Genomic DNA, 16,010 nt, shown 5'->3' with positions numbered 1-16,010 from the left:
GGTAAATATTTCACTTAAGTAGGCATAGTATAGACACAAAATATGACAATTTGTATAGCGGCTACATCACTCATGTAGCCATACCTTACAGACTATACAGTGATCATTCATGCTCTCTGTAAAATCCTGTGCATACAAAGAAACTATGTGTTTGCTCTTAACGTTTCATTCATGCTTTTAATAAACAACGCTTCATATGTAAAGACAAACTTGCTGACTTTAAGAATACCAGTATGCAAGCATCGTTTCTTATGAATTGTGATAACAGCCGTTCATTATTCGGAAACTATTAGTTTCGATTCGGTTCTGGCAACACACTATTGGTATTCAATTCAGTCTCAAAAATCACTTTTCCCGCACTCCTCTAATGAGTTTTAAAACAGTCTAAGCCATAATGCATTAACTGCGTGCATTCTGTTTCAAGATGACTCAGACGTTCTCTCTGGCTGCGGTGGATGATATGAATTTCTGAACAGCCGAGAGATCCATCACAATCAGTGCACTGCAGCCATAGCTTACAATTGCAAAAACAGCATATAAAATCTTGGTCTCCCACGCAACCCGGTGGAAAACCGACACTTTGATGTGCTCACTGCAGCATGTGTTTTAACACCGGCAGGGCATGGGATGACGCAAACGTGAAGTTTTATACGTTAAAGAAAAGTCTCCTCAAGAGCATCAAAAGAAGAAATGTCCAGGAGACCATCAAGCACTTCTGCAACTGAAAGGAACTGCCATAAAAAAGCAAGAATGTTTTACCTTCACTTCGATACTGTGATTGTGGTTTGTTATGGGTCATACGAATCTCAGAAGATGTGCATATCTTCCAGAGCTCTAGAAAATTTGTATGATTGAGGTTCTATTGCATTTCTTTCTTGGTGGAATCGAACCATGGTAATGCCTAGAATCTCAACTGTGTACCACTAAAGCGCTTGTAGCGTTCCTATGGGATGCAGGGGTCAATGGGACTCTTTAGCAACTTTTGTGTTAGTACATGTGTTATACTGGAGTCATGCCGGGCCAATACATTGATAATACCTGCCACATCCTTCTCTTCGTCTTTTATGGTAGATAATGAAGCTGGCCACAACCCAGTACGAACTTTTAATGCATATTTTCATTCTGTATTCATTACTGACAGTAAAACAATACCTTTGTTGAGCACTTCCTCTTCTTGCTGTTTCTGATATCACGATCTCAGCAGAAGGTGAACTGAACTTCATCCTTGATTTAAATGCCAAGAAATTTCCCAGCCCCGACAACATTCCCAAATCCTCCTTATTGCGCTATTCTTCATCGACTGGCAGTCATTTTTGAAAAATTATCTACTAGCATTGTACCCTCTCCGTGGAAGCTAGTGAAAGTTCTGCCTCTGTATAAGTCGGGTGGCAAGTGCATACTCGGCAACGACAGACCAATTTCTTTAAGGTCCCACTCTTGTAAAATGCTTGCCCACAAGCGCATCATTCATTTCTTAGAAAATTGCAACCTTCTAAATAGTGTGCTACATGGTTTCCAGCGTGGCTTCAGCACTGTAACTCAGCTGGCAATTCTCACACGAACTGATGGAATTCTCACACGACATTTCTTCTCAACTAGGTTTAGGCAAACAGATCAACTCAATTTTTGTAGATTTTTCTAAAATGTTCGACATAGTGCTTCATTCTGAACTTTTGTTTAAACTGAGGACTTCTAAAAAATGAAAAATCAATTGGCTGGATAGCCAGCTTTCTTTCTAACCGGTCACAATTTGGAAGTTTTAATTGCACAGAATCTGAAAAAAATTCGAGTTTGATCCAGTGAACCCCAGGGTTCAGTTTTAGGTCCTCTGTTAATCTTAACCTGTATAAATGACCTACAAAATAACTTGCCCCATAAAATCTGCCTATACGCCAAAGATTGTCTGCTTTATGATGAAATTGAAGCCCCCCTGTGGAAACCCCCGAATTCATTTGCCCGGTTTTGCGCCTGGTGTGAGACAGGGCAAATGAACATTAACTTTACAAAAACCATTGTTCTGTCGTTTACGAACAGGACTACACCTTCATTTTTTTATTATTCACGCAATAACTCAGCTTTAAACAGGGTATCCAACTACTGTATACATATCTACCTGTCTTCTTCACAAGTACTCTATCTTAGGGTCAGTAGCTAACAAAGCGTTAAAAGAGCTAGGATATGTGAAACGTGCAATTCCATCTGCCCCAAAAGGGACTAATAATAAGCTTCCATTATACAAAACACTAATCCGGCTCATACTAGAATATGCCTCAGTTGTTTGGTGTCTGTGTCATCTCTGTCATATAAGAGAAATGGAGGCAGTACAAAAAGAGGCTGTGCATGTTATATGTCCCAGATTTGACAAATACTTCTCCTCGTCATGTTCCCTTCCTTCACTGAACTGAGCTCCACACTCTGTTTGTCGTAAAATCAATTCACTGAAATTAACGTACAAAATCACAAACTCTTTTTCTCGACTATCACATGGTGAATATACTTTTCCATTGCCAAGCAGTCTTTGACTTGCAATTTTCATGATATTTACCTGATACTACTTTTCACTTGCACTAGCACATTTAAACACAGTTTTCTTTCCACGCACCATTGAACTGTGCAGTTCTTTACCTGGCAATATCTGTTCCATCCCGTCAAAGCAGTTTGTCACCACAATCGTTGTAGACAAAGCATAATACCATTTTCTCTATTTTTTTTGTATAATTTCTAATTTGTTACATACTTTTTTGCACTGTACTTTAGATTTATACCCACTCCGGCAATAGCCCCAAAGCTGCAGTATGCTTAAATAAATGAATAAATAAATGACCACTCACAAGTGGATTGTGAATATGGGACCACATGGTCCAGGTCACATGGTCTGATGTTATCTGGACTGGTTGAAAAGCAGTTTTTATTCCTGATTGTTTATATCTAAGGCCAAGTGCAAAGTCTCAACATGACCTTAGTGACCAAAAGTTCTTTTTTTTTCTCCCTATTTGACCAGACGGGCTGCCTCCAGAAGGTGTACGAATGCCGAAGTGCTGCCACGGGACTGCGCTTCCACAAGGGCCTCATCGTGTGTTGCTCCTTTGACGGCCTCATACGCTGCTACAGGGCCAAGGTGAGCGCAGCTGTGGTCAGGCCAGACCTCCCTGTTGTTTGCTGCATTTAAGCAATGCTAATGCACCTCTGAGTCTTAATGTATACCTAGCTTTCATTTTTAATGTATTACCCCCTGATATTCATTCTCTGAAAAGATAAGTCACACGTGTAGAACTTACCTTCACAGAATGGAATGCTATTCACACTTGTCATGTGATAACATGTCATCCTTTGTGCTGTCCATTGAATTTGAAATGGCGTGCCTCTTGAATGACTTCGCAGCCATAAATAACGGGATAATGGCTCAAGCCTCAACAAACCGCCTAAATGGTTCATCCAACAACACACAAATGCCTCCGGATCACAAAAAACATGTAATGCGGCTTACTTCGCACATGCTTCAGTGTGTCCTTTTTCTCTTGAATGAGGTTTTGTAAAGAAAGTGGTGCGTTGTCATTGCAACCACTTTCACATTGTCATTGCAACATGGCAACAAATTCTGTGGCTATCTTGTGATGCCAGTGATAATGGAGTTGGCTTTGATGGTAGGCGGTTGCTGCAATCACAGACATAGTTTTGGATGGTGGCACAATACAGGACATTTGATTTTCTGGAAGTTAGACTTTTTCATAAAGGCTAGGCAGTGTTTACATTGGCATCTGACAGCACTCCTATTGACCTGTTCTAGCACCCTCCTTTAGTACATTTGCACAGTACAGTGAAACTTCGTTAAACTGTAGTTGGCCGGAGCTCGGAAAAAGTATGTACTAAACGGTAGTACTGTTTAACCGAAATAGCATGAGCTCGCTCACTTACCTGTCGAACTCAGAACTCAGAGAGAGTGCGATGAAAGGGGAAAAAGACATGTAATATTTATTCACTTTGCGCGACAAAAGTGTTATTTTCGTTTGATTCCGCGGTGGACTAGCACGACGACAGTGGCCTCAAGCTTACTGAAGCTGCGTGCCAGCTTTACAGCCAGCCCCCTCTTCTCGGCAAACACTCGCATGGCAGATTCCTCGTTGGCGTTATGTATTCTCTGTGCACGCGCGCAGTAGTACTGCAGAAGTCCTGGGGCGCCTTTTTCATTGCCGGGTGCCAGAGTTCGGAATGCTTTTCGTTTGGAATAATTACATTATCGTGCCCATGTTCTCATCGCGACGATTGCATTCATAAGGCTGATGTAACGCGCAGCTTCTGCTACTGTCGGGCCTGAATCGCCCGTGCTGTCGCTTTCCGTGTCGCCCTCATCACTGTCGCTAGTCGACACTTCGGCAACAACAGAGGCAACGATGGCGGAAAGTCGAACCTCGTAGCCAACATCTCTTCGCAGTCGCAGCAGCACTGCCGAGCAACTTCGCATTCCAAATGCCACACACTGTAGTGAGCAGCAGATCCCTGTCGCGTGCCAGCGCCAACTTCTTCGTGTGACTTTCGATGGCACGGACGATGTGTAATTTTTCTTCTATGCTGAGCACCCGGCCTCTTTTTTATCCGAGATTCGGCATGACGCAAGTCCTCGCTTGCACGACGCCACAACGCTCCACGCTCTCTGGCACGGCGTCGAAATGATGTTGATGTTGATGTGGCTTCACGCACAAACGCACATTGGTGAGCAACAAGCTCACCAATGCTTTAGAGTTGGACGAGTCGATGACTGGAGGACAGTTGTGCCGGCCCGAATACTTGCCGTGGCAGGGAAATGGAACGTCCTGGTGAGGCAGCTGTACACAAACTCAAGCCCAAAGCCCGACTGCTCCATTCTGCCAACAGGCATGGCCTGGCGAAGCATAGCGAAGCATTGTGCAGCGCTCGACTGATAGCCCCAGATGGGTGAAGTGTTGGTGGCTCAGGCCCGGAACCTGGTGACCCGTCTTCAACTCCTGGTCTGGTGGCCAATCTTCTTCCTGCATCACTTCCTGGTACTCCGCCCTGTTCTACAATGTGCTTCACTTTTTCATCGCTTCGTGACCTCATTTTTTCAGAAGATTAGGTTCCATTGGAGCTCCGTGTTCTCCAGTGATTGGTTCTTTGGAGCTCCTTGGATTCCTGCAATTGGCTCTTGTTTCCTTCATTTATATTTTGCACAGCATGCCTTCGTGTTTGGGTCTTTGTCATTGTCTTTTCCAAAGCACTGCTCTCTACTTCACACACTTCACTCATTGCACTACCTGAAACAACATTGCTTATTAGTTTTGATGATTAGCAGTGAGCTGTTTAACCAAGGAATGAAGGGATGATTTGCAGTTTTTCTTTTTTCTTTCACCTAACTTGTTGCACTCCTGTTCCTCTTCTTCTAAAGGACTTCTCGTGCGATGTGGTCTACTATGGTGCAGGCAAGAACATGGTCATGAGCATGGATGTCAGCGGCCCACTGGTCAGTATTGTTTTGTTGAAGGCTGCGATACGCATTGCAGTAGTGCTTACTCGCTTATAATGCCAGTGCTGGAGGAAGGCAGGTATGTCGTCTGAACGCTCGTAGACCTTTAGCCTGCCCCTGGTAACACACTGGTGGTAATCAACGGTTGCTTGTGTACTGGGATACTTGTTGTGTGACCACATTTCAGATGGAGAAATCACCGTGTTGTCGGCCCCTTGAAACTAATACTCTTAAGTGATTCTAGGAAGCAGTGGTTACAAACTGATTTCAAAGATTGTGAGGCATTTGTTGTACCCAGTTCAATACACTGTGAGATATAGTACTGGAAAGGAGGAGAGTTTCCCATTGTTAACTCCGAGTGAGTGCAGATTTGAAAGGACTATGTGGGTCACACACACATACACACAAGCTCTGCAAGCCACATGTGGTTCGTGGTCCACATGTCATTGTGCTCAAGGCCCCTCCTTTGGAGCCTAAACTGCTTTTAGCATCACTGAAACCGAACGCCATTCCGCAGCAAAAGAAAATGAAAACTTTGTCACGTTTATTTCTGGCCAGTGGAAGTGCATTCATGCTAATTCATAAATAATTGATCAGTAATTGGTTCGCTGTGTTGTTCTCAATTGAAAATTGCTTCAGAATGTCAGAAATGCTGGTATGAGTTTGGCATTATATTTCCCACACGTCATTTTGGAGTATCAAAGTTTGCCTATGAAACATGTAATATTGGGTGTTACGGGATTGATGTAATAGCATTGTACAGAACACTCCCTGGCCTTCATTCTTGGTGTCAGCACAAAATAAAGCAGGCTGGTCTTAAAGGCACTGTAAAAGACCTGCATAAAGGTGATTGAGTGACGGTGTCGGGTAGGAGGAGCAATGGAGTGGTCAGATAGGGAGAAGCACCTCAGTCTTGTACGGAGAGGCACGTGACACGAGTGGCAGTGGTTGTGGGGATGTACGACAGGCACGCTCCATTGCACAGTGCTCTCCACCACGCTGCATACCTGCCAAGTCTCCGAAAGTTTTTTGTAATGTTTACAAATTTTAACTCATTGTACATTTGTATGAATGTTGCTTTAAAGGGACACTAAAGCAAAACACTCAATCAATGTAGACTGATAAAGTATTGTTCGAAAACAACTCTAGTGTTGCTAATTTCGCAATAATAGACTGATTATTAGAAGAGCGAAAGATCAAAGTTCCTTTCTTCTTCTTTTCTTTTTTTCATGCCGAAGCTTCAACAAAAATATGTCAGTGTTATTACGTCACGGATTTCAAAGTATTTTTTCATTGTTTGAATCGTGTTGGCGCAGTAAAAGTTCCCGAAACTTGCCATGTGAAGTATTTGGTTCTTTTAGAACGCAATGCAGTGTATTTTAACCAATAAAGAATGAACTAGGAACTGGCAGACATCATCAAAATCCATGACGTCACGGTGACTTCGTACGTGAACTTCAAGGCACCATAGCCACCCGTCTTTCATTTTTTTCCACTTTTCCTGGCTTGCCAAGCATCTTCTCGTATTAAGAATGGTGTTCTTGGTTTCCTTGAAGGATAATTTACTAATGCAGGTGAAATTATTTTTCTCTTTAAGTCTTGCTTCCCTTTAAGTCTTACGGAAAAATATTCTTTTTGCAAAAGTGTTTTAAAGCTCTCGATAGATTGGCAGCGAACGTTGCAAACATGCACTAAAAAAAATAGAAACTGTGATTGTACCTCCGCTGCCCTCTTGTGGCAGTTTGTTTTTAAAGAAAAGTTCCTTAAGCGGATGAAACTGCAGCAGCAAGGTCACTGAAAAAGATCCCTGTGATCTAAATACAATGCCATTGGTTTAAAGTATTGTCTAAAGGCCTAAAGAGGCCATGGCCTTGAGTGATGGTGGCCTAACACTCTCTGGGTGGTTACTGTACGTGCGCATAATGGCCAAGAATGTGGATGTGGGAACAGCCATCGCTGTAGCACGGTCGGTGGTGCAACACGCACGTATCCGGAGGTTATGGGTACGGCTTCCATCGGCGGCAAGTTGTTTTTTTTTTTTCACTTTCGTTTATCTTTAGCTTATCACTTCTACACTTCAATTAAAACTATGAATAGCTTTCCCGATGCTTCTGTTGGCTTCATATGGCTGTGATTTAACTAAAATTAGGCCCCTCAGTAACCCTTCTTGTTCATTGTCAGTACTGTCTGGTGTTGTAGTTTGCTGCTGGTGTGCCATGTAAATTACTATTGTTAATAAAGTGCATATGTATCCCTAAAAAAATGCGTGCCGAGGGCAAATTAAAAAAGAATCAAAAGAAGGTGTGCTACCCCCCTCTCCTACTTTCTTGCTGTGTTCCCAGAATTCTTAAGACCTTTAATGTTCACATGTTGGCAGTTATGACACTGTAATGTATGGAGTTTGTTCTAATATCACGATGTAATAAAGCAATGTAGAATGTCATAATGTCATTACATTACAGGTGTATAGCGTGTGAGGCCTATGATTTTGATTTATCTGCTGCATGATACTAAGATATCTGAGCTGGTTGGGGGATACTCCTGTTTGTCTCGGTTTTATTTGTGTGTCAGCTTTTTGCACTGCATACAACTAGTAAAATTCAATTTTAATCATTTGTAGGCTCTGTTGCCAATCTGACGGGCACACAGATTTAAGAAAATTGACTCACATTTTCTTAATTTTTTTTTCTGGCATGGCACGTAAACCTTTGGAGCAGGCCACAGAAAGCTTACGGAAAGCTGTGGTCTCAAAATTATTTTCTACCTCTATTGGGGGGGGGGGTGATGGGGGTCGGACGTCCATGCTATGGACATCTGAACTCCCTTGCAGCAGAAGGGAAGCATTGGCGCTTGGCATTCCAAGGTAGTCTCACTAGCAAGCATTAAATCACAGTGCTGCTTATCTTCAGTGGTTTGAATAAAACAGGCCTATTCGGCCTGACATGGCCATTTGAACCTGTGCCTTTGCTTTTTCACACCGTGCTTTCAATAGTTTTGCTTTTGGATGTCTAATGTAACCTGTTCGCCCTTGTTTTCTGACTTCGCTTCCAGATTGCCACTGGCAACCGCAAGGGCAAAATTGAAGTCGTCAAGTTTGATAAGTCAAACCTGCAGACCTGTGAGGCAAGTTTCAGAACATTCCCCCAGGAAAGAAAGTGCAGGATTAACAATATATAGACAGTTTAACTAAAATGTCACACAGGTACTTCTGCACTGTGCTGATAGTTTAATACTCTGACTCTCAAGTTTGCATGCCTTCCAGTGATAACATTCATAGATGCGTGGTGTTTCTAATAGTGTATAATTTGTTGCAACCAAGTTTGTTATAACCCGGGTTTCGCTGTTATAGAAGATACACAGGATGCTTGTGGGGGAGAATACTCACTGGCAAGAGATACTAATTTTTTTCCCAGATTCGTTCGTGCAACCTCAAGTTTGCGCGGGAGGATGACTTGGTCCATCATCTCAAGCGTGAACACATCGGCCTTGGAGCAAAGGGCGCCATGACGTGCCCATGGAACCAGTGCCAGATGAGCTTCTCGGGACCTAACTCCAACAAGGTGTGGCACGGCTTAGTGAGGCTATACAATTGTGGAATGTGTGCTCTGTGCAAATGTGTACACTGAATTAATTTACTATAATAATACTATCACCTCAGCAGCCTATCAGACCAGGCAGGCATCAGGTGATCAACTAATGTGACGCATATTCCAAAGCATGGCTTACAGTATACTATTCAGCATGTTGTGGGCACCACCAATCTCGGAGGTCATGCCTAGGTGTCCCACTGGTTCTTGAATGTTCTGGGTTCTGCATCATTTCCGGCAAGCAGTAATGACAATGTGTTTTGTTGCACTGTTAGGTAACAGTGAAACTAAATATTTGTCATTAGGTAATGAAAAGCAGCTTGGTGTGCTTCAACAAATCTATATAAAAACAAGCTTTTTTTTATCTGATTGCAATGTTCAAATACTTTTCTCTTTTCAAAACAGGCACCATTTCACTCTTTAAAAAAAAAGCGAAAAATTACTGCTAAGTCTGTGGGTGTCTCGTATCTCACAAGTGTCCCACCAACCGCAGGTTCGAGCTTAGCGAGCAGCAGAGCCACGCCAACCCTCGTCTTGCATAATCTAGTGCACCGCTGCACGCAACTTATTTAGATACTTCTATAATTTCCGAACTCCTTGTCTATGAGTAGCAGGCTGCCTGCTGTCGTTCCCACCACCACAGCACTGTGGTCGACCCAAGAATGGGTGCGTCGTCTGCTATAGCTTCGTGCAGTTATGGTTGTTTATCACAGTGCTTGGCATTTACATCGGGCTCGCTGATTAAAGGAGCCGTCGGACTCCGCAACATTTTATTCTTTTAGTTACGAAGACCCTAACTAGGAGGTTAAGTACACAAGCTGTGTCTCGTTGAAGTCTGAATAAAAGCGGTGTGTCTTGCAAGCACCCTCCTTTAAAGGAGAATGAAAGCCGTGTCTGGGAGCGATCTTCGACGCCCCGTGCATGAACCGTGTGCTGCGAATATAAACACCTCATCTTGCCGTGACACAGTGCAGTTGAAATTGGGCCTTTCCTGTCGCATAGTCGGACACGGCTATCATTAATTGGCGCATAATCAGCTGCGCACCAGAAGCATTGTGTCATCGCTATCCACATGACACAATGTTCGGGTCTGTGATGAGTGTAAGGTGACACTGTTCAATTAGTGTCTCCAGCTACAAACACTAATTGAACAGTGTCACCTTACACTCATCACAGACCCGAACATACCGACAAGGGAAGGGAACAGCGTAACACGCGACACCACTCCCGACCTCGCCTTCATCACTCAAACCACTCGAGCCGAATGGCTCAACACACTCGAAAACCTAGGCAGCGATCACTTCATATTAAACATAACACTACAGACTGGACGCCTACGCAGGCAGATCGGCACAGCTAAACTCACTGACTGGCGAAAAATCAGGGAAGCCCAAGAACAGGACGCCGACACAATCACGAATCTGGAAGATTGGTGCGACAACCTCCGTCGACATAAACAACGCCACACAAAGGAAATCGCCAGAACGAAAGAGACCCCAGAGGTGGATCCCCACTTACTACACCTGTGGGATGCGAAACGGGGCCTTACCCGCCGCTGGAAAAAACAGAAACATAACAGGAAATTGAAGACGCGCATAGCACAAATAACAGCGGAAGCAGAGGAATATGCCATGCAACTCGCTTCCGCGAACTGGTATAGATTCTGTGACTCCTTCGGTGGCACGCTGGACACGGCGAAGACGTGGCACATCCTCAAAGCAATCCTGGACCCCACCAAAACCAAAGGAGAAGGACACAGGGCTCTGGAACGGTTACTACACTCCTACCCAGGCAGCCAACAAGACCTCATCGATGCCATCAAGACCAAGTGCTATGGAGATCCCACTCCCACACAACCATGTAGAACACCCTACACAGGACAACCCAACCCGCTAATGGACGAACCTATCACCGAAAATGAAATGAGAGCGGTTATCGCAGCCACCACCCGTAACACAGTGGCGGGTACGGACCAGATCACAAATTCGATGATCAGAAACCTGAGCGACAGGTCTATCTCCGCGCTCACAGCCTATCTCAACAAACACTGGGAACAAGGTACGGTACCGGCGATGTGGAAACACGCACGAATAATTATGATCCCCAAACCGGGCAAGAAATTGGCAATTGAAAACCTCAGACCCATATCGCTCACCTCCTGCCTCGGCAAGGTGTACGAAAAAATTATAAACACGAGACTACAGAGACACTTGGAAGATAACAAACACCTGCCGGACACCATGTTCGGTTTCCGCGCAGGCCTGTCCACACAAGATGTGCTACTCCAAATCAAGGAAGAAGTCCTCAGCAACGTTTCCCGCTGCGGCGAACACGTCCTCCTAGCAATCGACATCAAAGGGGCTTTCGACAACGTCAGCCACCAAGGAATCCTAGAAGGGCTGGCCAACACCAACTGCGGCGTGCGAACGTACAAGTATGTTCAGAGCTTCCTGAGCCACCGCACGGCGGAGCTGAAGATGGGAGAGATCCAGACCCCAGTGTACCACCCTCCCAACAAGGGAACACCACAAGGTGCTGTCATCTCTCCCACGCTGTTCAACGTCGCCATGATCGGCCTCGCAAGCAAACTGCAGGACGTAGCGGGTCTGCGGCACGCAATCTACGCAGACGATATAACACTCTGGACCACAACAGGGTCCCTCGCTGAAAAAGAAGAACGCCTGCAAACTGCAGCAAATCTAATCCAAGAATACGTCAGCCAGCGGGGACTACAATGCTCGCCCGAAAAATCTGAGCTCCTACGAGTCTGGCGAGGCCGGGGTAACCACACAGTCCCCACAGACCCAACAAGAAGACTCGAGGTACGCCTAAACGGGGGCCTCATACCAGAGAAGCCATTGCTGAGGGTGCTGGGCATGTGGTTGCAGTCCAACCAGCGCGCTACACACACCCTTACACTCCTCAAAACCAGTGTCAAGGCGATATCACGCATGATCTCCCGCGTAACATCCAAGAACAGAGGAATGAAGGAAAGGGACACCCTCCGACTGGTCAGTAGTCTGGTGGTGAGCAGAATGACATACAGCCTGCCTTACTACCACCTCACACAGTCCGAGACGAAGCAGGCCGACACACTTTTGAGGATGGCATTCAAGACCGCTCTCCGCCTGCCGATGAGTACATCGACTGAAAAATTATTGGCGCTAGGGTTGCACAACACCCTCAGCGAACTGACAGAAGCCCATTACGTCTCGCAACAACAGAGACTAGCGCGGACTCACACGGGCCGGCAGGTCCTACAAACCTTGGGGTTCCCAGCAATAACAACACGAACCCAAGAAACCTGCTTAATACCTCGTCACGTCCAGGACAGGTTTCACGTTGCCCCGATACCACGCAACATGGACCCTAACCTACACTCCGGCAGGAGGAGAGCAAGGGCCCAGTACATGGAGAAAGCGTTCAGGTTCAATACCACGGCCCGTTTTACGGACGCCGCCATGTATGGGACGAACAACAAGGGCGCAGTGGCAGTGGCATGCGACCACCGAGGCAACGTTACCTCCGCTGCATCGACCCGCCCCTGCACGATCACGGAAGCCGAAGAGATGGCCATCGCGTTAGCCATCCGCGAGGGCCTACGCGCAAACCAACCACTGACGATCCTTACGGATTCCCAGCAGGCCTGCCGCAACTTCCTACAGGGAAGAATTGGAAGACCTGCAGCACAAATCCTAGCACGAATACTTAAGGAGGACCCTGAGGACTTCACCACCCAAACCATCATCTGGATACCGGGCCACACTGGCATCACGGGCAACCTGCAGGCCGACAGAGCAGCTCGAGGATTTGTACATAACCGAGCACTCATCACGCCGGCTGCAGAAGACCCGGACCCTGTCAACCTCGAGTATTCAGCCATCGTTAACTACCACAGAGGGCGTCGCTTGCGATATCCACCACCCCATCAAAATCTAAAGACAGAAGATGCCGCTGCCTGGCGTAGGCTCCAGACAGGCACTTACACGAACCTACACATATTACATCGGATACACCCGACAGCCTACACAGACGAATGCCCATGGTGTGGGGCCACGCCAACCCTATACCACATTACGTGGGAGTGCACACTACAAAACATAGAACACCTCGACACGAACACCACGAGGGAGCAATGGGAGGCACTGCTGTCCAGCTCGGCCCTCGACGACCAGCTCAAGCTGATAAAGAGAGCGGAGAAGATGGCAAGAGCCAGCGGAGCCCTGGACTAAGGGCCCCGACCATTAGCGGTTTTCTGATTATTCTTTTTATAAAGTTTATCTATCTATCTATCGCTATCCACAAGCTTAACAGCTTCAGTGCATTTAGTTTGAGAGCTCCAAGCTCGCGCATTTTTCATGTACTTTCGCTTACGAATGTCCTTGAGGAATCGGCTATTTTCTGTTCAATACACGACATGCCCACTCATCAGGAATGCCCACTCGCAGGGCCAAGCTGCTGCCCTGCTAAGACCACAGCTAGCTACATCCAAGTGCTGGAGTTTTTCGTTGTCAAAATTTGAAGGCTGGTACAGGTTCCAAATCTGTGTGGGGCACTTGCTTGTAGTAAAATACTGTTGAATTTATGCCCGCGATCCAAATGTGTTTCAAATCTTTTGGATGTCACGTAGATACCCTTCTTGCACCAGCCTAGTATAGCTAGCTCTTGGTTCAACAATATTCCAAAGTTCGTGTTTAAAGAAGAGAAAGCAACCCACTTTTACCATTCCCGCATGAGTTAAGGTGCACTCAGAATGACAAATATATATGTACGTGTGTATATATATATATATATATATATATATATATATATATATATATATATATATATATATATAATATGTCACCTGTATTAAAACAAAGTGGCCATCATGAGCACACAACAGTCAGTGCCTCTCCCCAAGTATATCATTAAAGCTTGGCCTTTTATATCATTATAGTTTGGCTCCCGCTGTGCTTTAATGGCATGATCATTTTCACGGTATATTTTATTCGCATGAAAAGTGCATGCGTGTTACTAAATGGGAAGGATCTCCAATTTCCCGACCTTCCCGATCCTGAATCCCCAAGCTTAAGTCTGAAGCCCTAACAAAAGGGCCTGGTGGATGAGACGAAAATGCACGCATACTGAATGCTGTATTAGAGAGGTCTCTCCCACGCTCGCTCTGCCCACCACGCCAATCGTGCCACGGCCATCACGGTTGGCAGGGCAAATCACCTCCGCCGCAGACCAGTCTATGGCAAAGGCCGCCCTAAACAACCATCGTGAGCGGAAAGGGAGAGCCGTAGGGATGACAGAACAGGTGAATGCCCACACAAAGGCCCTGGTGCGCACCTCTGTCCCCACAAGTGAAAAGAAACTTCAAATATTTTTCCTTCCGTCTTATTTTTTCTATATCCTGCATTGCGCAATATGGCCAACTTCTGGAACGATTTCAGGCTTTGACTTAATGAATAAAAGTGAACCAGTTACAATTTTAGTACCCTCATCAACAATGATAAAGGGAAGAGCAGAAGCAGTAAATTAAATATTTTACTTGTATGAAATAAGTTGTTTCCTTTTTTTAGCCAAGGGCATCGTTGACACTGCCCATTCCTCTTAATTTTCAGGACTTTGAAAAACACCTGATGGACCATGCGTGCACGTGAAGCCACTTCCGGGACTCTTGCCTACCAGCCATCACCAGTTGACATTTCTTCTGTGGCCATCTTCAGTGCAATCGTGTCAAGATACATTTTTCTCGCTCTGTGTTTGAACTGCAGGGCCACGGACCTTTAGTCAGTCAAGCGTTGTAACATTATCGTCGTAGTTTTTGTATGATTCTGCTGTTTATACATGCCTTGTACATAAATCACATCCTACTGCTTTGTACACCAAAGTCACGATGAAACTTGTCAATGTGAGTGTACACATGTTTGTTACACAAGCTCAAAACCACAACAAGATCCAGCCAACTCACAGAAAAAGGCACAATCTTGCCAGTGCTCATTGTCTCATGTCATTGATTTTTCATCCTCATGGTTTTTTTTCTTTTTTTGATAGTTTTTCTTGTTTATCAGTCATTGAACAAAAGCACTACTAAGGTGCCCCATGAGGTGAAGTGTATACAAAGACCTGGAAGTGTTGTACTACTTCGTGTGTAGTTTATTATTGCTTTGGGTTCAGTGTTCTGACCCTTCTCTTATGCTTCCTACCTCTTGTTTTTTTCTTTATTGTGTTGTTTTTGTGTTTGTTTTCTACTATAATTGTTTCATGCGAAGATTTGCAGAATGTATCCTCCCACTTCCTTTCCTTTTTACATGTGGTACTGGGAGCCATATTCTCGCTCGGCCACTTTCAGGGATCCTTCCTTCACTTTCGCATGGTGGTTTAATCGGCGTCATGATGCCTCACTGGAGGAGAGATAGGCATTGTGCCTGCTGATTTACTTAGCCAGTCGGCATCCTCTAAAAGGGATACTCCTGAAGGTAGCCGATTGAGAATGCTGCTCCCGTGTTTTGCGCATTGCTCATTCTTCTTATCATGGCTTGTCAGAAGTTTGGAGGGGCCAGAATAAAGCATGCTGTTGAGTTGGAAGTTTCATATTGCTCTTTACCTGTGTAATTGTGTGTATGTGTGTTGGTTGAATATTAGTGCCAATAATGGCATATGATGCTGCTCTGTCCTCGGACCGAACACAATCTTAGCGTTACTGTGTTATAAACAGTTCTCCTTGTCAATCAGTCTATTACGATTCCGAAAACCAATAGATCGACAAGATGTCACGGAGACATACGTACAGCAGCACCTCCATGTGTGTAGTTGTAGATGTTCTGTTTGTTCAGATAAAAAACACGTTTTGTTTGCCATAACGCATACATAAATACAGGCTTAGTCGTGACCTTTGCACTGCATTACCATCACTTTTTATCTTCATTGCTGATCCATCTCGTGGAACTTGAAAT

The 16,010-nt window shown here is 45.0% G+C and overlaps 1 protein-coding gene across 5 annotated transcripts in view; it reads left to right on the top strand.

The window, feature by feature from the left end:
• Positions 1–15,660, top strand: part of LOC135904741 (mucin-17-like) — an 84,903-nt gene extending 69,243 nt beyond the window's left edge. For all 5 annotated transcript variants that reach the window (XM_065435695.1, XM_065435696.1, XM_065435694.1 and 2 more), the window contains 5 exons: positions 3,002–3,118; positions 5,402–5,476; positions 8,531–8,602; positions 8,893–9,039; positions 14,676–15,660. In XM_065435695.1, coding sequence (XP_065291767.1) covers positions 3,002–3,118; positions 5,402–5,476; positions 8,531–8,602; positions 8,893–9,039; positions 14,676–14,714 — 450 coding nt within the window. In that variant the 3' untranslated portion in view covers positions 14,715–15,660. The remainder of the gene's footprint in view (positions 1–3,001; positions 3,119–5,401; positions 5,477–8,530; positions 8,603–8,892; positions 9,040–14,675) is intronic.
• The last annotated feature ends 350 nt before the right edge of the window (positions 15,661–16,010 follow it).

This window comes from Dermacentor albipictus, chromosome 7, assembly GCF_038994185.2.
Source record: "Dermacentor albipictus isolate Rhodes 1998 colony chromosome 7, USDA_Dalb.pri_finalv2, whole genome shotgun sequence".
Taxonomy (NCBI): domain Eukaryota; kingdom Metazoa; phylum Arthropoda; class Arachnida; order Ixodida; family Ixodidae; genus Dermacentor; species Dermacentor albipictus.
This window is presented reverse-complemented; position numbering and strand designations above follow the sequence as displayed.